The 27,673-nt window shown below is 50.5% G+C and overlaps 1 protein-coding gene and 1 pseudogene across 1 annotated transcript; both read right to left on the reverse strand.

Moving 5' to 3' along the window:
* Positions 1-3,928: 3,928 nt before the first annotated feature.
* Klk5l-ps3 (kallikrein related-peptidase 5 like, pseudogene 3) lies at positions 3,929-9,346 on the reverse strand (annotated as a pseudogene).
* Positions 9,347-12,274: 2,928 nt separating this feature from the next.
* Klk1c10 (kallikrein 1-related peptidase C10) lies at positions 12,275-16,334 on the reverse strand. The gene is made up of 5 exons (NM_001135173.1): positions 16,289-16,334; positions 14,205-14,358; positions 13,068-13,354; positions 12,835-12,971; positions 12,275-12,470 (listed from the first exon to the last, which is right to left on the reverse strand). Exons 1-5 carry the CDS (start codon positions 16,332-16,334, stop codon positions 12,315-12,317), a joined length of 780 nt encoding a protein of 259 aa, NP_001128645.1. The 3' UTR covers positions 12,275-12,314.
* Positions 16,335-27,673: the final 11,339 nt, after the last annotated feature.

Consider the following 27,673-nt stretch of genomic DNA (forward strand, 5'->3'; position numbering starts at 1 on the left):
TTTCACACACATGCCCATGTGCATATGGAGGCCAGATATTAAGTCTGGGTGTCTCCCAAATGAGACTTAGGGAGTTTTATTCATTTTATTTTTATATTTTATGTGTGTCTTGCATATGTGAACTTGTGAACCAGTGCAGGTGCCCCTCAGGCTAGAGGCTTTGGATCTCCAGGAACTAGAGTTACAGCAGGTTGTGCTGGTTGCTACCTGGCATGGGTGCTGGGAACCAGACTTGGGTTCCCTGGAAGAGCAGCTTGTATTCTGAACTGCTGAGCTTTCTCTCCAGCTCGCCACCTTGTCTTTTGAGCAGAGTCTTTATCTTGGTGTGGCTTGGAGCTTCCTGATAGACCCAGGCTATCTGGGCAGTCAGCCCCAGAGACCCACCTCTCCATCTTCCCAGTGCTGGATGACACTGAGCTCAGGTTCTCAGGCTTGCATGACAGGCACTTTGTTCACTGAGCCTTGTCCCTATGATGGTTTACTTTTGAAGTCTGAGGTCCAGTGCCTACAGTCAGCTGCATCCTGGGCTCAGAACTGAGAATAACTTTTGCTGTCCCAGGCTTGTATTCTGCATCTTTTCCTTCTTCTGATTTAATCTGTTTTTCCTCCTCTCCTTCCTCCTCCCTCTCCTCCTCTTCCTTCCCCTTCTGCCCCTCCACTCCCTCTTATACTTGATTGACTAGCACCACATAAACCACATAGGATAGGACAAGCCTGCAATCCCAGCTCTTGAAGGTGTGAGGCAGGAGGGTCAGGAGTTCAGGACATGTTTGCCTACTTAAATGAGCTTGAAGCTAGCCTGGGATATGAGACTTGTTTAAGATAACAACAGCAAAACAAAACAACCCCCCGACCCCTGTCAAGACCAGAGTTTGCATGCACCAGGCCCAGTATCAGAAGGCTTTTCACTGTAATCCCAGCACTAAGGAGGTAGGCATGGGAAGGGATGGAAGGTTAAGGCCAGCCTGGGCTGTGCAGACTGAGGAATGGAGAAATGCTATCTCAACAGACCCAAGTCAGCTTGGCTTCTGTCTGTGGATCACTGCAGTGTAGGCTGTGGAGCACACACTGAACAATTAGGTTTCAGGGTCTTGTTCTTTGGATTATGAGGTGGTCCTGGATCTGGAGCTTGGCCTCTAGGTTCTATATTTGGGCCAGGAGACATCATACAGATGATCCAAGGCTTCTGGTATTTGTGGCTGGCTCCTGGGGTCTCAGAACCCCCAGAGGGCCTTGAAAAATTGCCTAGAACCTCAATAATGAGAAGGTCCCTTGAGAAGGAGGGACTGAGCTGAGGTCACACAGCCAATCATGACATCAGTTACAAGCTCCGTCCCTCCCTAGGTCTGGGAAGCTGTTGTCTTTATGAGACAAACCTGTAGGGCTGGCTCAGTCCCCCTGAACATAGAGGACACAAATCTTCAGAACATGGGCTTTCAGACTTTAGGATATTTTGTCTACCTGTGTCCTCAGAAACTCCGGAGCCCAAAGTGTTAGAGTTGTCTGGAATCACCTGACTCCAGGGACTCTGGAACTCTGGGGCTTCAGATCCCTCAGAACCCCCAATTCAGGTCTCCATCGTAGACCTACAGACACCCTGGACCCCCAAGGTTAAGCTGTTCTAGAAGTCTCCCATGTCCACATGTCTCTTTACCTTGTCCACACTCAGCATTGCCCAGCTTCATGCTGAGATGAGCTTCATCTGGGTCATTTTTCTGTGGGACTCAGACTGCTGCTCACTGCTGTCTGCCCTCAGATCCCTTTGTCCTCTTGGGAGATGGTGCCTGGGCTTCCTTAATAGAGAGAAAATGAAGTTCCAATAGGGGAAAAGCTATGCAGAAGTCCAAGCGGAGGGAGTCCACAGTTCACATTCCCAGCTTCCAGCCACTTCTTTGGAACACCCTGGTGGCCAGGGGAATGGATTATAACTGGGGTTATACTGTAGGCTCCTGATGGGCCTGGGGGAGGAGCTTTAACTAAGCTTTCCAGTAGGACACATTACTGTGAGTTGCCCAAGCACATGCTGCCTCTAAGACACACAAAGGGACAACCTAGGAGCTCTCACACACTGCCAAGTATTGTCCAGGGTGTGGGCTTTGGGAATGTGTCCGCCCCGCCCCCTAGAGGTGACCTCATCTGCACGTCTTCTTGCTTGCCCCAAGCTGGTTGCAGCTCCTCTTGGGCATCTTGGCTGAGGGAGAAGTCTTTAAGCCTAAGGCTGGGAGTGTTGTTTTTCCTCCTCCCCTGGCTCCTACTCTGTGAGCCTCCCATGCCTCCTCCCCAGAGCCTCCTCTGTCTCCCCTTCCCCCTTTTCTCCTTTCCACCCTACCTCCCAGTTTTCTTTATATTTCTTATCCTGCCTCCTTCTTCCTCCTCTCTACCCTTCTTCCCTCATCTTCCTTTCCCTCCTCCGCTTCTCTCTTCCCCTCCCCTTCTCTCTCAGCCTGATTCTGCTTACTGTCCGGTATGGTCCCATGCACCCAGCCATGCCCTACTCCTCAGCTGTGGTCTCTCTTTATCCCTATGACTCACTCTATGGTCTCTCATGTCCAGTATGGAAGGCTGGGTATCCCTCTACCATGTGAACCTAGGGTGAGATTCTTTCTTGAACAAGGGTGGGAAGAAAAAGCAATGGAGTAGCCGCCATGTCCCCAGTGAGTATGGGTCTCTCCCCATACCTGCAATTTCTTCTGCATGCCCCCCTCACTTGTCAGCAGATCACAGAATGTCACCAGAGCGGCTGTTTTCCTCAACCCTCCTTCTTCTATTCCTTCCCTGCTCCTTTCTTTCCTCTCTCCTCCCCTTCCCCTACTTTCCTCTCTCCTCTTCTTCCTCAGTCTTTCTTCCTTTGTTTCCTGGATGCTAAAAGATTCCATAGAGTCAATGGCACTCAACCTTGAGAAAATGCTAACTTAAGTCTCTCCTAGGACAATTCTGAATGCCTGAGACTTTCCTGTCTGAGTGGGATCTCAGTCCAGTGGAGCCTTGGACATCAGTAGCAGTTTGTGCTGAGAGCATGATTATAAGGGTGAATGTGGATTTGGGTATCTGGGCTATGCCCTGCAGACACTGGAGATGGACAGGATGTGAGTCATGTGACCCCTTTGAGTGCAGAGTACAGGAGATAGAGCCCAGTGAGCACCCTGCACACCAGGCTTGCTGAACTGCTGTCCATGGAATCCCTCTGGACATGTTCTCACACACCGCTGTCCATAGGAGCCTCTGACAGGGTGTGGGAGTGGTAAGGTTTGTCTCTCCACCCCACAGGTTTCCTCTGAGTTTGCCTCTGGATCCCTTTCTGCTCCCTGTCATAGTCTTCACCCATGACACTCCCTAGCTCCACATCTGTGACTGAGAGTCCCTCTGTTAATTGCGGCTTGTTGTCACCAACACCCACAAAGTGAATGAGCTTCCTGACTCTGTGGTCACCCTCCTTTTCCCCAGCCTTAAGACATGGAGTGACCTCCTTCCTCTGCTCAGAAATTCCTTAGGCATCCTGTCATCTCCAGGAAAAATGAAGGTGACATTTTAGCACCACCCCACCATGTACCCAGGTGCGTGGGGCGTGGATCTTGCTCAGGGCTCCATGGACTTGTCACTGTGTGCCTCTGTCCTGTCTTCCCGGGTGACACCCTTCCTTCATCTCTGCAACACACACATGCCAAGGCCACCACCACCTCCTTCTGCTTGAGCAGTTTGCAGACCTGCCATGCTCTTAATATGGGAGAGGCATAGGGAACCCCTCGGAGACCTCCGGAACCAAGTGTCTCTGCTCGTTCTTCCTGCTAAGCATCCGAGTTGGAAGAGTCAGGAGGTTTTGTATTCTGCAAGCTGAGTCGTGGGCCCCCAGATGCCTAGAACCCATACAAAGGGATGGCGTGGACCATGAAATTGATGGTTGTCAGTTTACTAGGGAAGGCACAGGACCTCATGGGGTGATCTGCAGGTTGGCCTTGATCCAGTTCATGTGTTTTGACACTTTGGTGAATATGCTAGGCTTCTTAGGATAGGCACAGGGGTTACTACCCCGTGATGTAATCCCTTGGAGCATCCTATCACAGATGAGTGTGGTTCCAGAGTCACCCTGAGAGAAGAAGGCACGGAGGTAGAGCGAGAGAACATCCCACTTTCTGTCTGGGTACCCCACCTCTCATCCTTAACCACCAACAGATTACAGATAGCAACTTTGCAGTTTGCCTCCCAGGAAAATGCAGGATAGCATCCCAAAGGGAACACAGCCTGAAGCCCTGGGCAGAGGGGAAGGCAAACAGATGCAGCTCCTGTACTGAAGGCAGTGCCTCTGTGTCAGTGTGGGGAACAGAAGGCAGGGTCCCCAGGTCAGCAGTAGGGGAACAGAGGTGACATTTCCTCCGGGGTCATCTCCTGACCCCATTCCCACGAACATTTTCTAGGGCAGACACCTCATAGCCAAGGGTGAGCAGGGGCTTGGAGAGGCCAGCTCTGCCATTAGAAGGGCTGTTTGGTCATAATGCAGCAGGAGAGACTGTGGAAACACCTGCGAGGAAGGGGGTGGGGTGAGACCAGATGAGGATAAAGATCTGGTTGGAGTCCTCACCCAGCTCAAGCCCTAGACTAGCCCTCCCCCTTCAGCCTTCCTGCAGCCTCATCTCATGAACACCAGAGGGCACCAGAGAGCAGAGTCAGCTTGTCCCTGCTCAGTCCAGCACCATCCAGAGCCAGCTTCCAGCACACCAGAGAGTAAGTGTATCCCCTGTCACCCTAGTGATGCCCTGCAGAAAGCAAACTCCTGTGCCCTCTGAGCCCAGATCACAGTCTGTCTGCAGACACTAATTTAGTCACAAGCTCCTAGGTTTCCCCCAAGCCCTGTAGCCCTTGCCTTGGCTACCTGGTACCTGCCTCTCCCTCTGCTCCCCACCTAGTTCCAAGTACCCTGCACCCCTGTGTCAGGTGCTGCCTCTTCTAACCTTGAACACAACATCCCCTCCTACCACAGTGACCCTCCCAGCGTCTCAGGCCTCTTGTCTGCCCCGTGTCTCCATCACCTTACATTCTACCTCATCACTCCTGAGTTGTACCTGGTGTTTATGGCTGCCCCCTTTTCTGGATCTGTGTTCTCCACATCCAAACCCCCCTCCTGGCATGAGCATGGGGATCAGGAGGCCCCTCAGGACAGGAGAGTCTTGAGGAGAACGGCTTGAGTTGTGCAGGAGACTCAGGAGACACAGCTTTCCTAAGTGCTGTCCTGGGGCAGGCTCTTTGATGATGCAGTTGCCTTCCGTGCTCCTGAGGCTAATCTAACAACTCATGAACTCGCCAAGATGGATGAACTGGTGTGTTGTCTTCTCTGTCTGTGGAGTAGAAATGCTGGCCCAGGAAAAGCTATGCATCATTCCCCACACCCCCATGATGTTGCTCTGGGAGGGAGGGGCTGTGCTATGCTAACTGTTGGCTGCCCAGGGTCTAGGATGGTCATAGGCACCATGGAGATCCATAAGAAAAGGCATTCACAGACTGAGAAGCCTGGATGAGGAAGAGTGAGAGACATAGGGTGGCTTGGGAAGGAGAGGGGACAGGACTGGAGCAGAGGAGGCTGTGACACACTGCAGGGCAGGGTGCTGATGGGCTATGGAGCCTAAGCATCTGAGGAGCTGCTGGCCTTGCCTCAGCCCAGAATCAGTTTCCTTCACTCTGGTGGTATCCATGTCTTCTCTCAGCAACCTGGGGTTGGGGCTGCTCACCATGCAGGTATCTCTGCCGCCTTCCTGGTGTCCAGCACACAGCATGGATTCTGTCACCCTCTGTGAATAAGAGTCCGTACAGACATCACTGGACATGAGGGTGAGGTCCACACACTGCAGCATCTTTGCACTTAGAGCTGTGGCCTGAGAGAACACAACCATGACAGGAATACAGGAGCTCAGTTGCCCGGCCTGTTCCTCCAGAACCGCACTTCCTGCTCCAGGTTACTGGGTCTGACCCAGGCATACACTTATCTGGCCTGGTGCTGCCCCAGCCGGATGCCAGGCAGCAGCTCCCCAGCTTAGCCTCCTCAGTGGGCTCCTCAGTCACCCTCACAGCCTCTGTGGTGTTGGTTGGCTCCCTCAGCTGAAGCAGCATCAGGTCCTGGCTGTTGTCAGCATCCGGGCTGAGAAACGTGGGCATTCGGAGGCTCCTGTTACAGAGTGGGTGTGGGAGAGAATGTCGACAGGGACATACTGGCCAGTGTCTCCATCAGCATCCAGGCTGTGCTGACCCAGCCTCACCTTGTTTTGCGAGGGAGAAGCAGAGACGAAGGAGAAGGATCAAGCAGGGGATCTGGGCAGAAGGGAGAATGAGAGGAGGAATGGATGGGGAAAGAGAGGGTGGACAGCAGAGAGAGCAGGAAAGTACTGGCAGGAGAGGGAGGGAGAGGCAGACACAGAATGGGAAAGGCAGGGGCACCAGGGTGTGAGACAGCTCAGCGGGTAAAGAGCTTAATGCACTAGTGTGAGCACCTGACATTGACCTTAGGAACTGAGATGCCAATCAGGTTGAGTGGCATGTGCCTACAATTCCCGGGCTGAGGACACAGGGACATGATGATCTCTAGTGCTGCCTGGGACCCAGCTATGCTGAATATTTGAGCTCCTGTCTCAAAAAATAGGGGCAAAAGTTGGCTAGAGAGATGGTGCCTCAGTGGTTAAGAGCACTGACTGCTTTTTCAGAGGACCTGGGTCCATTCCCAGCACAAACCTGCTGACTCACAAGTGTCTGTAAGTCTAGTTCCTAGTGCACAGACACACATAGAATCAAATCACTCATATACAGGATTTTTTATTAAGATGATTAAAGAAAAAGGATGCAGGCAGTGAAGCGGCTCAGTAGGTAGGGGCTCTTGCAGCCAAGCACAGTGACCTGAGTTCAATCCCAAGACCTACATGGTGGAGGGAAGGAACTGACTCCTGCAGGCTGTCTCCTGATCTCCAAGCTGGTGCAGTGTCATACATGCTTGCACACACACACACACACACACACTCACACATACAAAACAGAGATGTGAGAAATAAACTTAGAAAACAGAAGCTGGAGAGAAAGAGAGGAAGACAGCTAACATCTGCTCCTGGCCTCCATACACACACACATGCACAAACAGTACACACACAGGCAGCATTCACACATGATTTAATCAAGAGACCTACAAAGGTAATGGAGGGAAGGGGCAGCAAGGAGCAGCATGGGAAAGCACCTGGGGACACCTGGGAGCAGTAAGTATAAGGGACAGAAGAAGGGACTGGGGACGGAAAAGAAGCAGAGACAAGTAGAGGAAAAAGGGCAATGTAGCAGGAAGTAAAGAGAGAAGGGGAAATGGAACAGGGAAAGGGCAGGCCTGAGAGCCACTCAGGTACACTGGGCTAGCCTGAGTTTGCCTGGCACCTGCGGTATGGTCACAGCACAAGCTTTGAGCCCACTTCCTCCCAGTAACCTGCCCTCTTTCTGTGCTCATCCAGCTGCCCTGTCCCAGACCAGCCCATTCTCTCCCTTTGTGTCCCCCAGCGAGGACATGATCCTACAGTGCCAGGTTGGTCTGGAAAGCAGAAGACATCCCTCACATTGGAATATGCCCCCCATTCCTGCCACTAGGGTGCAGTGAATCCTGTTCTTCAGTGTGGTCAGTAGTGATGGGGATGGAGAGTGAGACCCAGACCCAGAGAGAGTTGGGCATAGGTGTAGAAGGGGGGACCAATAGTGACAGATGGTCATAGAGGAGGACAGAGATAGGACAGATGCAGAGGCATAGGGTCAGGGAAAGAGAAGAGAAAAAATGGGAAACGTGAGGGGAGACTCAGGTGCTCATGGCCCACTCACCATTCTGCTCTTCTGACCCAGCACCAACCTTCATCCCTCAGACCTCTACCTCCCATGAGGTCCTCCAAGGAAGAGGGTGGCATAGTCTTCCTGAAGGAGAGGAGCTTCCTTCACCCCAATTTTCCTACTAATGTGTTTGGGAGGTGGATCCCAGGGACCCTTGCTTGTCAGTCAAATGCTCCGGCCACAGCCACACCTGAACCCATCCTCCCTGGGATGCAGTGGGCAGCTGTGAGTTCCCACTGCGGTTGGACCAGGACGCCACCCCACCACCCCTGACAACCTTGTCATAGTGATACACCACGACCTGCCAGGGTTGGGAATGTCTCTCACACTCCCAGCCTCCAACTGTACTGGACTGGATGAGGGGAAAGGCACCTGCAGAAAGGAGTTCTGGGTAGGGCCCAGTGTTGGCATGGAAAAGGGATTGGGAAGAAAAACTTTCCTGTGGATATGAAGGGACATGGAGCAGAGGACCAGGAGGGTGGTCAGGTTAAGGGGTGCTAGAGTGGACTGGATTTCAGGACCCACACCTGCCTTGCTCAATGGTAGTTTGCTTTATCTAGGGAGACATAGACTCTGAGTACAAAGCTGACCCTAGACAGCAGACTGGGAGACAGCAGATGAGGCAATGTCTGGAGTTGCATAGGCTCCTGGGGGTTTGGGAGTAAGCAAGGCCTGGGGTGGGTGATGGTGGAAACTGTGTTCTCAGAAAGAGAATGTCCAAAATAGAGATGGGCTCCCATGGAAGAGGTCTGTTTCTTGAAAAAGCATCCTGTGTAGGGTTAAGGGATCAGAGTGGGAAAGGGTGGGGACAGATTAGACTCCAAAGATGACCCAGGAAGCAGTTCTAGAAGAGCCCCTGCAACCCTCTCAGAAAGATAAGGAGGAGAGCAGAATAAGAGGAAAATTTAAAAAAAAAAAAAAACCTAATTCCAGACTGTAGAGGGCAGAGCTATTTGTGATCTTTGAGGAGATCTCTTAGTTAAATGATAGAACAGAGTGTGTCATGGGAATCTATGCTCCCAGCAAAAGAAGTGTGGGACAGAAGTCAAGGTGGAGGGCCTAGGGTGATAGTTGAGTCTGTGTGAGAATGACAGGAGTGTTGTGGTTAGGCTAAGGGGTGCTGGAAGGCAGAGGGATGTCTTCCAGTGAAGAATTCTGAATCTCACCATGACAGACAGAGATGGCCCAGGATCTGCACCTGAGGTAAATTGGCTGGAGGCAGGGTGTGGACTAGAAGAGATTTTCTAGGACATCAAGGTAGACAAAAGGAAGAAGAAGGGCTATGCAGCATGGTAGGGCTGAGATAGGCTGGCCGGGTGGCACCACAAGAAATCAAAACACCCATCTCTGGTCTAGGAACTCCATGGGGTGGGGAATGACACTGTGCTGCTGTGAGAGGGAAGACTTATGGGAAAGAAGGGAGGAGTCTGGTCCCCTTTTCTTCCTGTGGAACCCTCAACTTCTTACCATATTCCCCCAGAGACAGCATGAGGCACAGAACCAGAAACCACATGGCAGCAGGGTTTGAGCTTGGAGCTGAGGTCTTTTGGTCTCTCTACAAGGCCTGAGAAAGCCTTCACCCCTCCACACTTCCACCCGGCCCTGCAGGCACATGGGAGATATCTGAGCCATGCCTCTTAGTCTGAGAGATATACACTTACACCAAGGAGAGTGGCTGAGCACAAGAACCCATATTTCTTAGTTCTGGATGGATTCCTGGGGTCTGAGATGTAACTGGGAATGGGCCCATGGGCAGGGCAGCTTGATCAAAGAAGCTGAAGGTTGTGGAATGGGTGAAAACAGGGGTATGACTGGCACTCAATCAAAGTTTACTTACCTAGACCCCAATAAAAACCTCACTTCCAAGTCTCAGTGGTCAGTACAATCTATGCCAATGGCCCATTTGCCGCTCTGAGATCAAGACTATCTTTTTAACACCTCTGAATACTTACGTGTTTTTATAGTGGTATGTGTGTGTGTGTGTGTGTGTGTGTGTGTGTGTGTGTGTGTGTGTGTGTGTGTGTGTGTGTGTCTGCTGGTACAGGCATCTGAGTCGGGCATGGAGGGCAGGGGAGGACAGGATGACCCTCACTGTCAGTGTCCCCCTTACTCCCTTGAGACAGGTCTCTCTGAAGCAGGAGCTGAGCTGGAGGTCAGCAAGCCCAGCATTCATGCTGAGGCTGGAGTGCAGGACTTCACACATGCTAGGCAAGCATTCTACCAGTGAAGCCACAGCCCCAGGACCCCTGGACTGCTTATACTTTGTATTTTGAGACAGATAAGGTCCAGGTGTCTCTAAACTGCTCAGGCTGGCCTTGAGATGGCTCTCCATCCCAGCCTCTGGGGTAATTAGTTTGGACTCCTGATAGTGTGAAAGAAGGACAGACACACACACACATACAGAGAGGTGGGGGGGGGTAACTGTAGCCATCTCTCTGACTCTTCTCCACACTTTACATTCACATGAGCAAGGGCTTCATATTTCTGGCCCTGGCACTATGCCTCATCCTCCTGCCCACCATGTTCCTCTCCTTCTGACCAGTCTGCTGACGCCTGAACAAGATAGACTTCATCTTCAGTTTCCTCAGCATTGGCATCAATAAAAGTTTGCAAGGACAGGGGTGACTGGAGATTCCGGGACACCCCCTGCCCCCAGCCCAGAGCTGCTCCTCCCCAGAAGTGTGGCTAGATTTCCAATTCTGCTGCTCTGAGGGAGAGGGGTGTCTCTGTCTTTCTAGGGCTTTCTCTGTGGCTCACACTGGCTGTGGTCTCACTCTAGTCCATGCTGGCTTTGAATATACCATTCTCTTGCCTCAGCATCATAAGTAGCTGGGATTAAAAGTCTATGCTCAGTAGTTGTGACTGATGGCTTTGTCTCTCAATTCCCTTTCCCTCTGAGTATGTATCCATTTGTCCTGTGTGTGTGTGTGCATGTGTGTTTGTGTGTTTGTGTGTTTGTGTGTGTGTGTGTGTGTGTGTGTGTGTGTGTGTGTGTGTGTGTCCGCGCTTCCTTAAAGCATGTCAGGGTGGTTGTCTCTATTTCTCTCCTTTTGGTGTGTGGTGTGGTGTTTCCTGTCTAGCCTTCTGTGCTTCTCTGGCCCCACCCCAGTGCAGGGCTCCTGATTCTCCTCAGACTGAAGCTCCTTGTCTTCAACTGCAATAGGCTGCGCCCAAGGCCACAGGTATCGTACCAGCTGGCCTTCTCCCTGTGCTGGTGGTCCAGAGCCTAGATTCTGTGGGCCTGTGAGGGCGGGGCCTCCGGGGGAAGGGCGTGGCCTAGGGAGGGCAGGGGCGGAGCCCAGGAAAGGGGGTCAAGCCTCCAGGACAGAGTTGGGGCTTGGGGTGGGACTCTGAGTCGAGTGCCCACGGGGTCCCTTACCACAGGGACTTTGTCCTTCCTCAACCAAGTGCGGATGTGGAGCTACAGTACGCCTTTCATGGAGCGGAGGCTCAGCTACTTCCTTTGGGCCTCGAGACACCACTCATTGCACTTGCAGCAGCTGTCCATTTAGGCCAGAAGCTTGGACCCTGCCCAGAAGCTGTCTATTGCAAGCAGCTTTGTGAACTACCAAGAGCCTCCCCAACAGATAGACACTGCAACTTCTCAGGACACTGATGAATCCCTGCAGCCAGATGCCTCTACCTTGGCCCCTGTGGCTCAGTTTCCATCAGACCTCCCTTGAGGTCCCATTCTTCCCCTGAGAGCAGGTACCACCCTGGGGACACAGGTGGCAAGCCCCACTCCCTGCTCTAGGACCCACTCCTTACTGCCTGAGTCTTGGCAGAGACCCTCCTCTGAAAGTCCTCCAATACTCTCAGCTGTGGCTATGTCCCTCTGGGCACACACTGGTTTGTGGTTCCAAGGAGTGGGAACAATGTGGCCCTTTTGCCAAGCTGGGCGATACTCTGCCCCATAGGGCATCCCCCAAGTTACTCCTCAATCCCATTACAGCCATACTAGAGATATTCCCTCCATGGGTTCCACGGGAATACTCTGTAGCCTAGCCTTGGGGGCAGTCCCTACCCTTCTGTTTACAGACCCCTCCCCAGGAAGAAAAGGCTTAATATAAGACTCCTGCCCCTTTCTTGGCTTCTGCGACTCAATATAACCAGGCTGGCAGTTTAAGTACTCAGTGTCCGACTGCTCATCACCTCTTCTGCCCCAGTATAGCGTCGGGCCTAAATGGAGTTAAACATTCAGGTGTGTCTAACATTACTACACTGTGAGAATTGAACACGCTACTTGCCAAAGGAAACCCCTTTGCCATCCCTGACTTGGTCTGAGCCTTTTGTCTGCCTTGGTCTCAAGGGGATCCCTTTAGCCAACCATATATGGACCCCTATCCCTTCCCGACCTTTTAGAGTCCTGACCCTAGCTGGGCAGACTCCCAGCTCCATACTTCAGAAGGTGAGAAAGGGTCAGAACTTGAACACGTGTGCTGCATGGTGAGTTTTATTGAGATCAGGGGACAGTGTGACACTCAGGGGTTTTCCTTCATAACTTCTTTTATCCAGGAGGTGAACTTAATAAGTTTAGTGTAGACACCTGGGTTATAGGGTTCAGCACATGGGACATTGCCCCACGATGTGATGCCTTGAAGCACACCATCACAGATGAGGGGGCCTCCTGAGTCACCCTGAAAGAAGGAGAGGGATAGGAGTAAGGAAGGAGTTGGAATTTGGGGTGTACTTGACAGCCTGGAACTGATTTCCGAAGGAGGAAGACAGGGGGACTCTAAGAGGCAGCTCTGGCCAGTAAGGTAGGGAACCCAACTCTTGGGAGCCCATCTCTTACAGGGAGTGAGGGGTGGACAGGCCAGTCCCTGAAGCCAAGTCAATGAGGAGGAATAGTACCAGCTGCAGGGTCCTCCCTCACAGCTCTCATCACTTCCATAAGGAAGGATGGGAAACCTCTGCTTAGACAAGGTCTGGAATTGGGAATTGAGATCCTCAGTTCCTACTCTCATCCCTTTACCTCATTGCAGGGAGATGCTTTCTCACCTTGCAAGTGTCTTTGCGTCCATCCATCTCTCCTGCACACAGCATGAGATCTGTCACCTTCTGTTCGTAGGCTTCGATGCACTTCTCATTAGACAGTAGGTGGATGTTCACACACTGGAGATCATCAGGTAATTCCCCTGTGGATCAGGAGGCAAGAGGTTCTTGAGCCGACCCCATCCAGGTCCTCTCTGCCTCCCCCTCACACCCAGCTCTGTTTCCTAGATTAGACTTACAATTCAGGGGTTTGGTGCTGCCCCAGCCCGAGGCAAGGCAGGTGCTCCCCACCTTGGGCTCCTCCGTGGGCAGATCAATGACCTTCACCCCATCTGTGATGTCAGCAGGCTCGCTGAGGTGGAGCAGCATCAGGTCATTGCTGTAGTCGTCTCCACGTTGTCGGGTGTGGTTCCTCATGAGAAATGGCTTGTAGTCAGGGTGAGGGAAGCTTTGGTTGACAAACCGGTACTGAGCAAAGGGTTCATCTTCAAATAGGTTGTTTCGACCCAACAAAACATGGTAATAGCTGAAGGCAGGGAAGGAGACGGAGTGAATGAGAAGAGGCAACCAGGGAGATTGGGCAGAATACAGGGAAAGGGGGAAGAGGGAGGGAGGAAGGAAGAGTTGGACAGAAACTCTCTCTCTCTCTCTCTCTCTCTCTCTCACACACACACACACACACACACATATTTAGAGACAAAGAGACAGAGACAGAGACAGAAGACAAGGGAAGCATGGGGAGGAGGAGGGCCTGAGAACTGTTCAACTACAGCTGGAACTGGGCTGAACTTCCCCAGTAAGTAAGGCCTAGCCAACAGCCCAAGTCTGAGCTCCCCTTCCCTAACTCTCCTCCCCTACTGCCAACAACCTGCTCTCCAACATCCAGTTCTGACCAGCCCTTCCCTGTGTCCTGTGAGTGGACAGAAGGTCCTAAAGGCCGAGCTTCTCTGAGGAGAGGGAGGAATTCTCTCACACCATACATTCAGGCTCAACCTACATTCAGTGACATGACTTTGTATCCTCAGGGACCTTTAGGCCTGTTCTCCAGTATTGTCAGTAGTAATAAAAGAGGACACAAGAGACCCAGACCCAGACTAAGATGGGTTTAGACCTGTGGAGGAGACACAGAGTGACAGATGGCCACAGAGACACTCAGATGTGAATACAGGCAGGAGACATATGAACAATAACACAGAAAAGATAAAACCAGGCCTCGAACACAAGCCTGGAGAGAGGAGCAAAGAGACCCAGGAGGTCATGGATAGGCCAGGGGTCCAGCCCTGTTGGATCTCTTTTGACTTTGAGCCAATCCCAACCCCTTGCCATTAAGTACCTCTGCCTGTCCTCGAGTCATTCTTGTGCCCTCTCTTACTCACTTGCTATAGCAGTGGGCAGCCGTGATCACCCAGCTCGGGTCTATCAGGACACCCCCGCATAGGTATTCATTGATGATAGCCACTTGCCAGGGTTGGGAATTCTTCTCACATTTATATCCTCCAACAATCCGAGATTGGCCAGGAGGTGCAGCATCTGTAAGGAGCAAACGGGGGTGGGGGTATGGTTGGAACAGATACGTGTATGGTTGTAGTGTTGGGGGACACAGTTAGACAGGGTTGGGACATAGCTACAGTATGTGGGGAAGGGACTCCAGTATGGCTGATCCTCTGCAAGGAGATCAATGCTGTGGGGACAGAGATAATTCATGAAGCAGAAATTAGGTATGGGTTAAGGGATGGAGGGCAAAGAAAGAGGGAGAAAGAGAGAGAATTCCAGTCCATTCTCAGTCCAATGAGAGTGAAATCAGAGGCCAAGAGGCTTTGGCATTTAAAGACTCCAAGGCTTGAGAAGACATCAGGGCTTTGGTTGGATTTTGGGAATTCTGGAAAGGGTGAGGACCCTGATAACTAGATTTGAGCAAATAAATGAATCCAGACACGGGAGCTTGGGGATGACTTGGGGTTTCCTGGATTGGGTATGAAGCGGCCAGCTGTCATGGGAGAGAATGAGGGGTTTCCAAATTAAAGGGGCAGGTTTGAGCCTTGGGTGTGGGCTCCTGTTATGGTCTGTGGTGGAGATGATACCTAAGAGAGTGGGGCTCCCTAAGAACATAGTTTGAGCCTGGACAAGCAATTGGAGAAGGAGACTCTGGGGGATGTGAGGGAATGGTCCTGTTTCCCAAGCAGTGGGCAGGGTCAAATGATCAGTGTGTTGGTGAGGTTCAGGGTTCTCTTGGAGGCAGCCTCAAGACAGCAGAGGGATGTAAATAGAGTTAAACAAGTCATACCACTATGAGGCAGAGAGGAGGACCCAGTTGGTGTGGGGTGCTAGGGTTAGGTGTTGGGGTCTTGGGATGTCCTGCACAGAATGGGAACTGGAGCTGTGCAGTGGGGTTCTAGCAAGACAGGACAGGAGCTGGTGGGGCTAGAAAGAACAAGTGGCCTGTGGATGAGAGTGGGCAGCAGGGGAGGGAAGAGTCAGAGAAAGCACAGAGTTAGGAAACAGGGAAGCTTGGCAAGCACATATCTGTTATCCCAGCACACAGAATGCTGAGGCAGGAGGATTGCCACAGACCAAAGACAAGCCTGAATTTCACCATGAGACACTAGCTCAGTGCTTATTCCCGAGAGCTGGGCAGATGGCTTGGTTGCTACAGTATTGGTTGTGCAAGCATTAGGATCCAAGCTGAACTCCCCAAACCCAGGTAACAGGTCAGGTGTGGCAGTGTGCCCCTGTAACACCAAAGGTGGAAGCAGTAGGAGTCCCTGAGACCTTCCAGACAGTCAATTTAGTCTAAATGGAAAATCCACATTCAGTGAGACCCTATCCAAGTGATCGATGAAGATCCTTGATGTCCACAACTGGCACCTGACACCTCCTCCCAAAACTAGACTTAACCAAAAAGCAATGGAGAAGGGACATGGGTCAACCCCCCACAGGAGAAAGGGTAGGGGGACATATCTGATGTCACAAGGCAATTTGGGAAGTGAAACTGTCAATAGAAACTGAGCACCTTGAGAAGATGGGAGACCAGTTTTAAGGATGTGGAGAGCACAGCTGAAGTCTGACAGCTTCTAGACAGCCAAGGGCTCTAGTGTGGGATTTGGGCAAGCTCCCGAATCAGGGCTTAGATTCTTAGGCTCAAGCCAAAACAACAATTAGAGAGACAAGTGAGGTCCTAAGGTTAATTCGGGGTTTGGAAAGATTCCTTGGAGTGACAGGAGAAGCCCAGTGATGTTGAGGTGGCTAAGGAAGGAGAAAGTTCTGGAAAATGGGAGGGAACAGGTACCTGGCATGGGAGAGAGGACTGTGAGGGACTTGACAGTGTGTTGGGGGAGAGAGGGAGGAGCAGGTGTTGCTTTAGAATGTAGCTGGGGCCAGGGGAGAGGGAAGAGGAATGTCCTGGGCCAAAGGCAGCATGAGAGTCAGGTTTCTGGCCCCTCCAACGTCCCCCCTGTCTCACCAATCCCTCCCAGAGACAGGGCGAGGAACAGGATCAGGAACCACATGATATCAGGTGTCCAGAAGTAGAAGAGAAGTAGGTGGTGATCTTGGAGCTGAGGAGTGTCCTTGGGGAGCCTTTAAAAACTCCTCGTTCTCCCCCCAGCCCCGCCCCTGCCCTGTTGGCACCCAGATGCTGGCCAAGGCCCTGCCCTTGCTGACGGAGGTAGAATCCCTGCTCTCACCCTCATGGCTGTGGGAGGGGAGGGCCCTGTTGCACCTGCTGTCCAGTAGACCCTAGGTCACCCTGGATACCTTACCAGGGTGGAGATTGGGTGGGGCAGGCCCTGCTGCTCCTGGACCTATTTATGTTCTGGGGACCAAAGCTAGATGCCAAGTTCAGGGGTGACAGTGAAGGGGTGTTATATGCAGGTACAAGAACCTGGAAGTTCCTGGTCTTGGGGTCTCAGACAGGGACCATGAGAAGAAAAGGACATGGGAAGGAAGAAGTTGTCATTGGGTAGGTGGTTCATGAGCACATATCCATGAGGGCCATTCCCTAGCAGTAGGAGCGGCCCAGGTGGAACAAGGAGAGTCACATCTTGGGGTCATTGACAGGGAAGAAGACAAAAGAGCATAGAGGGCTGAAACCTGCCCAGCGTAGTGCTTTAAGGCTTTTTGTAAATATGAAGGTTTTGAGTCTTTTATTTGGGATGTAAATGATCTATGGTGATGTAGAAACCCCCAAATATTATTTACCACAACAATACCCTTAGAAAGAAATTCACACCCTTATGCAGATAGTTGGATCAACAGAAATATGGAACAACACTATTTTCTTTTTCTTTTTTCTTTTTTTAAGAGATGGTTTCTCTGTGTAGCCCTGGCTATCCTGGAACACACTTTGTAGTCGAGGCTGGCCTCAAAGTCAGAGATGTACCTGCCTCTGATTCTTGAGTCCTGGGATCAAAGACCCACACCACCACCCTACCAATACTGTTTTCTTTATGTCAAACAGGGACATCAGGAAGGAGGAGACCCTGGCTAACAGTGTATATTGATATGCAGAGGGACTGAGCTTTCTCAGGTAGGAATGAGGCTGCTGGCCAGCTACTGGGGATTCTTAGTCAGAGTCCCAGGTGGTCCTTGAAGGATGTAAGTGGTGGGCCATTGATTCAGTTCCTTCTCATATTTTTCCAGATCCACTCTATGTAGCTGCAGACTTTTGTGTGGACTCCAGGCTAGGTGGTAGTATCACAGGGGACATCACCCCAGGATACAATGCCCTGCAGGGCACCCCCACAGACCAAGGGTCCTCCAGAGTCACCCTGTGGACAGAGGGAGGGGTTTTTCTCAATATTTCATTCTATGTGGTGAGAGGATGCACACCTGCTCCTCCTGTCTCAACCCCCTGAGTGCCGGGGCGACAGGTGTGCGCCGCCCTGCCTGTTGTCTGTGGTGCTGGAGATGGAAGCCAGGTAACTCTATCAACCAACCGAGTTACACCCAACCCACTGTCGCCCTTACTCTAACCAACCACGACTTTTCATCAATGAAATCCCCAGCCAACCCAGCCCAGGAAGCTCAAACCTTAACTCAAATCAGTCCAACTCTCCGCTGATTCAACACAACCCAAGGGAACTCAGTCCTCCATGTTCAGTACCCAGCCCCACTCACTTCAAGTCAGATGCCCTCCGAAATCCATGTATCGTCCTGATCAAAAGCTAATCTAAACCTGTACTCTGTAAACGCAGCCCAACTCCCATCTTTCTTATTCTTTACCCCTCCCACAAAACGACGCCATCCAATGCCAATCACAATATCCTCCCTATCCTGAGTCAAACCAAACTCCCTCCATCTATGCCTTCCCAGATCATATTATACATTCCATGCCCACATCTCCAAGCCCACTTTCAACCTCGCCATGATTCTAACTGATCCTGGAACTTCATCCATAGCTAAGCACCACATTGTCTCTGCCCCAAAGCAAAGAAAATTCAAGGAGCCCTACTTGATCTATTCTGTCTGATTTCATCTTCCAATGTGACACAGCCTAGGATCATCTAAGGCATCTCAATTGAGAGGTTGCCCAGAGCGTGTCTGTGGGAAGTTGTCTTGTTTGCTGGTCCAATAGGATCCAGCCCACTGTGAGTTGCACCATCCCTAGGCAAATGGGCCTTGGCTATCTAAGAAATAGAGAGATGTCTCAGCAATTACAAGCACTGGCTACTCTTGCATAGGATCCAGGTTTGATTCCCAGCACCAACAAGGCAGTTCAGAACCATCTGTAATTTCAATTCCTAGGCCATATTCTGACTTTCATGTGCACTACACACATGTGATGCACATACATACATACATGCAGGGGAAACACCCACACCCACATAAAAAGTCAGATGTGGCAGCACATGCCTGTAACACTAGTGGTGTAGCCTGGGGGAGGGAGACAATCAGATCCCAGAGCTAGCTGACCAGCTAGTGTAAAGGTCTGTGAGAGAGCCTGGGTAAAACAAAAGAAAGGAATAGAAAAAAGAAAAGAAAAAAAATAGAAGGCTAAAGAGATGGCTCTTGGGTTAAGAACTCAGATTACTTTCCTAAAGGCACGATTAGAATTCCCAGCACCAAAATGACGGTTCACAACTTGTAACTCCAGTTCCAAGGGATTTGACATCTTCTTTTGGCCTTCAGGAATACATACAAACACACATGTGCACTAGTGCATGCACATTTTTGAATGCATGCGTTCATGTGCACACATGCAATTATAAAGAAAATAAAATTTTAAAACAAATAGATATAAATGTGGCTTCCACCCACACTGCACCCGTGAGTATACATGCATATCACACACACACACAGACACACACACAGACACACACAGACAGACGCACACACACAAACACACACAGACACACAGACACACACACACACACACTTGTCTTGCAGTTCTATACTCTGATTTCGACAACTCCAACTGTACTTGCAGGGAGACAGTGACTCCTGTGTTTGCTTGTGCGCATGTGCCTGGGTGTATATATGCACATGTGAAGTCATAGGACAGTCTCCAGGGTCATTCTTCAGGCACATGTACCTTGAGTACTGAGATAGATTACTCTCACTGAACCTGTGCTCACTGACTATGCTAGGCTGACTGGCCAGTGACCCTCGTGAACCGACTGTGTCTACTCCCGCCACCCAGAGCTTCATTGCTTATGGCTTCTGACACATTCCGAGGGTCAAACCCAGATCCACAAATCTGTACAGTAAGCAGCTCATTGACTGGACTCTCACTGACTGACCTGTCTCCCAGGCCAGACTTTGGACTCTTGGAGCTTGTTTTTCTCAATCCTAGAACATGGGTACGGTCATGAAACTCAGAAAGGGCCTACCGGTGTCTGTGTGTGGTGAATTCTGCCTGAAGCATTCTAAGCCCTTGAAACACTATGAATTGATTTATTCATTCAGTGTTTTGAGGCAAGGTCTCACTCTGTTGCACAGCCTGGCTTAAAACTTGTAACGTAACTGGGGCAGTCTGAATGCCTGACAGTCTTCTCTATTAGGTCTCTCAGGTTCTGGGATTACACTTGTTACTTTAAACAAAGGACACCCGTTTATTTATGTGTCCATGAGGATGTTCAGGTTGGTGATGGTAGCTATGCCTGAAGTATGACAGACATCGGTACAGATCTAGTTACAACATCAAACCACAATTTAAAATCTGAGGACACGACTCAGTGGGTAAAGTCCTTGCCTTCCAATCACAAGGACCCAGGTTCAATCCCAAGCACTCCAGGAAAAAGCCAGGCATGGCGGCGCGTGCTTATAACTCCATAAGCTACACTGCCTGGAGGCAATCAGATCCCTGGAGCTCCCCCGGGCTAACCAGTGAGCATTGTGCCTCTGATAAGTTCTGTGTCAAAAAACTAAGGTTGGGCTGGAGAAATGGCTCACAGGTTAAGAGCACAGGCTGCTCTCACAGAGAATTCAGTTTCAATTTCCAGAAACCAAATGGTAGCTCATGACTATCTGGAATTCCAGTTCCAGGGGATCTGATGGCCTTTTCTGACCTCTGAGGGCACCAGGCACAGACATGGTGCACATACATGAATGCCGACAAAATATTCCCACACATAAAATAAAAAAACAAAGCAGGCAGTGGCTGACATGCATGTGTACATACTGGATGTATAGACATGTGCACACAATGAAAAATATGTGTTTTACCCACAAGCCACTTTCTAGAACTCAGGGACACAGACATTCACCTATAGGATGAATATTTAGATAGCAGCAGTTCCCCACCAGCCCAGACCACATTCAGATATCACCAGATACAGAGTTGAGATTTTAAGGTCAAAGACACCAAGCAGAAGAGCACTAATGTTTAAGGACATACACTGAAGTTAACAAGGGGTGGGAGGACCTTGTTCCTTCCTCTGGACAACAACAACAACAACAACAACAACAACAACAACAACAACACACACACACACACACACACATTGAGAGACAGACAGACAGACACACAGAGAAACAGAGAGACATAGAGAGACAGAGACAGAGACAGAAAGATTACTATAATAAGAACACTACAGCAATGTTCTTGCCCCACTCCTCCAAAGTCAAGATCATGACAGACGCCTACTCCTGAGCTGAACTGTTACAACCAAGCCATCTGTCTACACTCTGCCCTCTACCTTCCAAGGTCAGGAATAAAGCCAAGAACCTGAGAGGCTGTGGGAGTGCTGATGTGGCAGTTGAGGGGCTTAACAGAGGAAGGGTGAAGTCGCCCTGTGGAGGAGGACACTGGCTGAACAGCTGGGCATTGAGCTGCACCCAGCCGGTCCCAGCTGGAGGAGGGTGGAGGCTCTGGCTAGGTGCAGCACACAGCTGAGGCAGAGCCCATGGTGAGCCCAAGGGGAGGCTTGGTCACCATGGGGGAAGGCTGAGAGCCCTGGGCAGAGGTCATGTGTGGAACAGGAGGATTGTTAATGGACACCCCTCCAGGTTTCTGCAGGGCATAAATCATCAGGTTACACTGAAAATTTCCACAAGATGTGTGATAGAGGTTGGTCTGTGGTTGGCCTGTCACTCAGCATGACCTTGCTTTAATGGCCATCCTTGAGTTCAACCTTTCCCTTAGTAAATGAAGGCAGTAGTGACTGTCCTTCCACAGTGTGGGTCCCAAACTCCATTATTCAAGCCTGACAGCAGGTACCTAATCTGTGTCATCTTAAAAGTTCTGAACTTATTTTGGGGGACAGGTTTTCTCATTAAACATTGAGGTTAGAGACTGGTTGGACTGGATGTCCAGCAAGCCCCAGGTATTCCCCTGTCTCCACATCCCAGCTCTGTTTTACAGGCATTCATCTGGGCTTCCCATGTGGGTATTGGGGATCTAAACTCAGACACCCATGCTCTATCCACTGGACTTTCCCACACCCTCTGCCTCACATGGTCGATGTGTGGGAATAGCTGTGCCTGGAGTGTCCAAATTGTCCCATCATGCTCACACACCTCATACAGAACCACACTGAATTCTTAGGGAGGATAATTGCCTCCTTCCTAGGGTTGGGAAACTAGACTTGCAGTGTTGGGGAACTGGTAGCCACAGGATTCAGACCTAAGTCCTGAGCTCTTGGTGTCTCAACCACCCTCATTGTTTATCACATGTGTCACCTACATGATGTGATAGGGACTTCACCCTGACTGTCATAGCTATATAGCTCTCGAGGGCCAGAGAGGTAAAAGAGTGTCCCCAAGGTTACACAGTAAGAAAGATCATATTTGGAACTCAGGTTCAAGTGCTCAGGTGGCCCAGAACTTCTGGTGACTCAGGATTGAGAATTCAGGGACATTTAGCTTGTGTCTCAGATGGAAATAGGAATAGGGGTCTGTGGGTGAAGTATAAGCTGGCAGGTCCCAGGGTGCAGATATTCTGGGGGAAGGGGCACCCTCTTTGATCAGACCAGTACCTGACTTTGATGCCCCTCACCTGCAGACACCAGCAAGATGAAAGCAAGGAGAAGCCACATTGTAGAGTAAGGTCCAGGTCTTAGTGATCTGAGGGGCAGGACAAAGATTGGGATAAGGCTGGATCCATCTGTCCCCATCACCCTTCTGAAGACAGAAGTGCATCCCCTGTGTAGGACACACTTTTCTTTTGTCTTTTGTCACAGTGCTTTTCTACATGACCCAGGCTGGCCTCAAACTCATGACCCTCCAGCCTTAGTCTCCTGACTATTGAGAGGACAGTTGTACAGCATGATGCTTGACTAAGAGATCTACTTTTACTGATCTGCCTTCCGTCTCCCGCAGCCTCCACCTCTGTTCCCTCCTGGTCCCTATCTCTGGAGGGACCTCTGTGCCTTCCAGAATTGGCAGACCCCAGTGTTATTCAATAGCCTCTGGGTCTCTCTCTCATCCCCATTGCCCTTGATCAGGACTCCATCCAGCTTCCCATGGGTCCTCTTTAATCTAGTACTCCTGTAGTCTACCCCATACACATATTCCTAGAGAGCTTACCTCTCTCCTTCCCTTCTTTCTTTCCTCTCTTCTGATCTAAGCTGGATAACTGCACTGAGCCACACATACTCCTTACTGGTGGATTCTAGAAATGCTCCCTACAACCAAGCTGCATCTCCAACTCTCTTTTGTTCCAGGTCTCACTAAGTAACCCAGGTTAGCCTTGAACTCTCCACCTTCATGCCTTAGTCTCTCAGGTGTTGAATGACAGGCTTTCACTACCCCATCTGCCTTCTACCGGGTCTTTCTACAGCAGAGATGTGCACTCCTTTTTCCTGTCAAGTCTCCCATGGACTTCTGATAACCCCTAAATAAAGTTCCATGTCCTCAGTAGTACTTAGAAAGGATGAACTTCCTCTTCCTCTTCCAACCTGCCCAGCTGGGTCTCTGTGACCTTGCCCTAGGCAGAGCCAGTGCTGGACTTCAGCCTGCAGTTTCACACACAGACTGCACGGCTTACCCAAAATCTCGAACTTCTCTCTCCCCACTCACTCCCAGACCCTCTGTGGTGTCTCCTCATCAGACTGAGAACTCCTAAACAGATCCCTCCAGACTGACCCGACATTCCCATGTACCACCCAGTGTTCAAGTCTGGCCCATGGAGAGACCTCAGGAAGTTTGGGGGAGTGAATTCAAGTCCGCCTCATCTTGCTATTTACTCTTTCAACTCATCCTGAAAGACTATGCAAGCCTTGGAAGACCAAGACATGGTAATCCAGAGGCGATGTCATCAAGATTCTATGGCGTCTGTCCTGCCCCTGCATGGTAGCAGTGACTGCAGATACTGAGACCTGGATTCCCTACTTCTTAACCTTGAGGAGAATGTGGTCAGGATAGAATTTCCTGTCCCCAGCTCTGCCCAGTGTGGGACACATTAGGGAGGTGGTTCTGAACTGACTGGACTTGTGATAACTGCTGACCAGGTTCTTGGGCCATGGCAAGTGTTTTCAGGGACATCCTCCCAGTTCACCCTGTCCCTTCCTCCCTCCTCAGCCTAGGCTCTTTCTAGAAGATTCAAGACATTTTCTTGATTCAAATTCAACTTAAAGAAAGAGGAAAAGAACACAGAAGACCCAAATCCCTTGACTACCGATCATCCAGGGTAGTATTTGCCTCCTGGACACCTAGGCATTTGTCAGGTCCCCTGTGTGTTCCCATCCACTTTCCCAAGTTCTCTCTCAACGATTTTATCCCCTCTGATCCTCCAGTGACATCCGGGGCAGGAGGGATGCCAGAAGGGGAGCAGACAATGGACAGCCTTCATGTCCAAGCTCCTAGACCAGCCTGGGTCTCGGGGTGGGGCTGGGTAGAGTGGAGAGAGAGGAAGTGGATAGTCAGGTTTACAGGCTGGACACCATGGTGACTGGTGGGATGTGAGACTAGGTGCTTCTAATGAACATTTATTAGTCTGAAGACATTGTCTGTGTCTACAAGGAGAAATTCCACCCAGGGGAAAATCCCTCAGAGGGAGGGGACAGGAGAGAAAGAGCAGAAACCAGAGGACAGTGTAGCACAGAGCTGGAACTTTTTGGTAGCTGTGGACGCTGACTGTTAAAGTCGTGCTTCTCAGACCCGGGAGAGACTTTTGGAGCTTTGGTTCTTTCTGTTGTCATGAGACGGGGTCTTGCTGATGTGAATCTGGACTTGAGATCCGTCTGCCTCAGCCTCCCAAAGGCTGGGATGACACATATATGCCACCATGCCACCGTGCATGTAGATTTATGTTAGCAAATGTACTGGAAAAGGCTTGGATCTGGTTGTCATGACCTGAAGTCCAGAGTGTTAGTTTAATTCTTTTGTTTTGTTTTCAAGACTGGGTTTGTCTGTGTAGCCCTGGCTACCCTGGAACTCACTCTGTAGACCAGGCTGGTCTCGGACTCAGAGATCTGACTGCTTTTGCCTCCAAAGTGCTGGGAGTAAAGGTGTGCACCACCAACATATGATTGATTAATTAAACTTTTATTCATTAAAATATATTAAGTTTGCACACACATGTCCATGTGCATGTGGGGGCCAGATATCAACTCTGGTTATCTCCCAAAAGCCACTTTGGGAGTTTTATTTATTTATTTTAATTTCTTATGTGTGTCTTACATATGTGGACTTGTGAACCAGTGCAGGTGTCCCTGTGGCTAGAGACATGGGATCCCCAGGAACTAGAGTTACAGAACGTTGTTCTGGTTGCTACCTGGCATGGGTGCTGGGAACCAGACTTGGGTTGCCTAAAAGATCAGCATGTATTCATAAGTACTGAGCTATCTGTACAGCTTCTCTTTTGAGCAGTCTCTCTCTCTCTCTCTCTCTCTCTCTCTCTCTCTCTCTCTCTCTCTCTCTCTCTCTCTCTCTCTCTCTCTGTTGGTCTTGGAGCTTCCTGATAGACCCAGGCTATCTGGGCAGTCAGCTCCAGAGACCTACCTGTCCCATCTTCCCAGTTCTGGATGACACTGACCTCAGGTCCTCAGGTCTGCATGACAGGCACTTTGTTCACTGAGCCTTGTCCCTACGATAGTTTACTTTTGAAGTTTGAGGTCCAGTGCCTTCAGTCAGCTGCATCCTGGGCTCAGAACTGTGAATAAATTTTGTGGTCCCAGGCTTGTTCTGCATCTTTTCCTTCTTCTGGTTTAATCTCTATATTTTTCCTCCTCTCCTTCCTCCTCCCTCTCTTCACCCTCTTCCAGATGTGCATCTCCAGCACCACATAAAGCAAATAGGATAGGGCAAGCCTGCAATCCCAGCTCTTGAGGGGGTGAGGCAGGAGGATCAGGAGTTCAGGACATGTTTGCCAACTTATATGAACTTGAAGATAGCCCGGGATACCTGAGACTTGTTTATGATAACAACAGCAAAACAAAACAAAACAAAATAAAACATCCCCCTTCCAAAAAACCCAAAAACTAAACAAAACAAAAAAACCACAAAAGAACAGAATTTGCATGAGCCAGGCCCAGTATCACAAGCCTTTTTCCTATAACCCCAGCACTTAGGAAGTAGGCATGGGAAGGAATGGAAGGTTTAGGCCAGCCTGGGCTGTCCAGGCTGAGGAATGGAGAAATGCTATCTCAATAGACGCACAAATAAGCTGGACTCAAGTTAGCTTGGCTTCTGACTGTGGATCACTGCACTGTAGGCTGTGGAGCACACACTGAACATCTAGCTTGCAGGGTCTTGTCTTTTGGATTCTGAGGTGGTCCTGGGATCTGGAGCTTGGCCTCTAGACTCTGTATTTGGGCCAGGAGACATCATACAGACGATCCAAAGCTTCTGGTATTTGTGACTGGCTATTGGTGTCTCAGAACCCTCAAAGGGCCTTGAACAATTCCCTAGAACCTCCATAATGAGAAGGTCCCTTGAGCAGGAGGCACTAAGCTGAGGTCACACAGCCAATCATGACATCAGTTACAAGCTCCATCCCTCCCTAGGTCTGGGAAGTTGTTGGCTTTATGGGACAAACCTGTAGGGCTGGCTCAGTCCCCCTGGACATACAGGACACAAATCTTCAGAACATGGGCTTTCAGACTTTAGGATATTTTGTCTCCCTGTGTCATCAGAAACCTGGGGGCCAAAGGTGTGACAGTTGTCTGAAATCACTGGGCTCCAGTCACTCTGGAACTGTGGTGCTTCAGATCCCCCAGAAGCCCCATTTCACGTCTCTATCCTAGACCTACAGACATGCTGGACCCCCAAGGCTATCCACTCTGGAAGTCTCCCATGTCCACATGTCTCTGCAACGTTCACACTCAGCGGTGCCCAGCTTCACGCTGAGATGAGCTTCATCTGTGTCACTTTTCTGTGGGACTCAGGCTGCCGCTCACTGCTGTCTGCCCTCAGATCCCTGTGTCCTCTTGGGAGATGGTGCCTGGGCTTCCTTAATAGAGAATAAAGTTCGGATAGGGCAAAATCTATGTAGAAGGCCAAGGGGAGGGGTGTCCACAGTTCACATTCCCAGGGTCCAGATACCTCTGTGGAACACCCTGGTGTCCAATAGGACACATTACTGTGAGCTGCACAGACACATACTGTCTCTAAGACATGTAAAGGGACAACCTAGGAGCTCTCACACCTTGCCAACTACAGTCCAGGATGTGGTTTTTGGGAGTGTGCTTGACCTGCCCCCTAGCGGTGACATCATCTGCATGTCCTCCTGTCTGCCCCAAGCTGGTTGCAGCAATCCTCTTGGGGACCTAGGCCAAACCAGGAGTCCTTGAGCCTGAGACTGGGTGTGCTGTTTTTTCCTCCTCCCCTGGCTCCCATTCTGTGATCCTTCCATGCCTCCTCCCAGAGCCTCCTCTGTCTCCCCTTTCCCGCTTTCTCCTCTCCACCCCACCTCCCAGTTTTCTTTATATTTTTTTATCTTGCCTCCATCTTCCTCCCCTCCACCCTTCTTCCCTCATCTTCCTCTCCCTCCTCTTCTCCTCTCTTCCCCTCCCCTTCTCTCTCTTCCTTTTGTCCCCTCTTTCCTTCTCTTCCCGTTCTACTTTCCCTTTCACCTCTTGAGGAGTCTTTCTTTGATCAGCTCCCATGGATCAGTTATGAAAAACTCAGGACTTCTATCTAATGCAGACCTTCGGTCTTCTGCAGCCACCGGCTTCCTAGTACTCCCTTCCCTGACTCATTTCTCCCGCTGAAACTCTCTTTGGCTTGCCCTGCATCCATCTGCTCTCCTCATAGTTAGTTAGATCTCGAACCTTGAGTGAGTATTAATGTATCCAAGCTGATGCTGGCTGTCAGGATTTCCTCAGATACCTCTCAGTTCCTACCTGTTATAGGGTCCTCAAAGCTGGGCTACCCTCCCCTTCTTCCCTATATAACCTCAGCCATTCTGATTACCATTTTTTCCCACTTGGCCTGTTGGCTCCTGGCTCTCTCCTCTCTCCTTCTCCCT

The sequence above is a fragment of the Rattus norvegicus genome, chromosome 1, assembly GCF_036323735.1.
Source record: "Rattus norvegicus strain BN/NHsdMcwi chromosome 1, GRCr8, whole genome shotgun sequence".
NCBI lineage: Eukaryota > Metazoa > Chordata > Mammalia > Rodentia > Muridae > Rattus > Rattus norvegicus.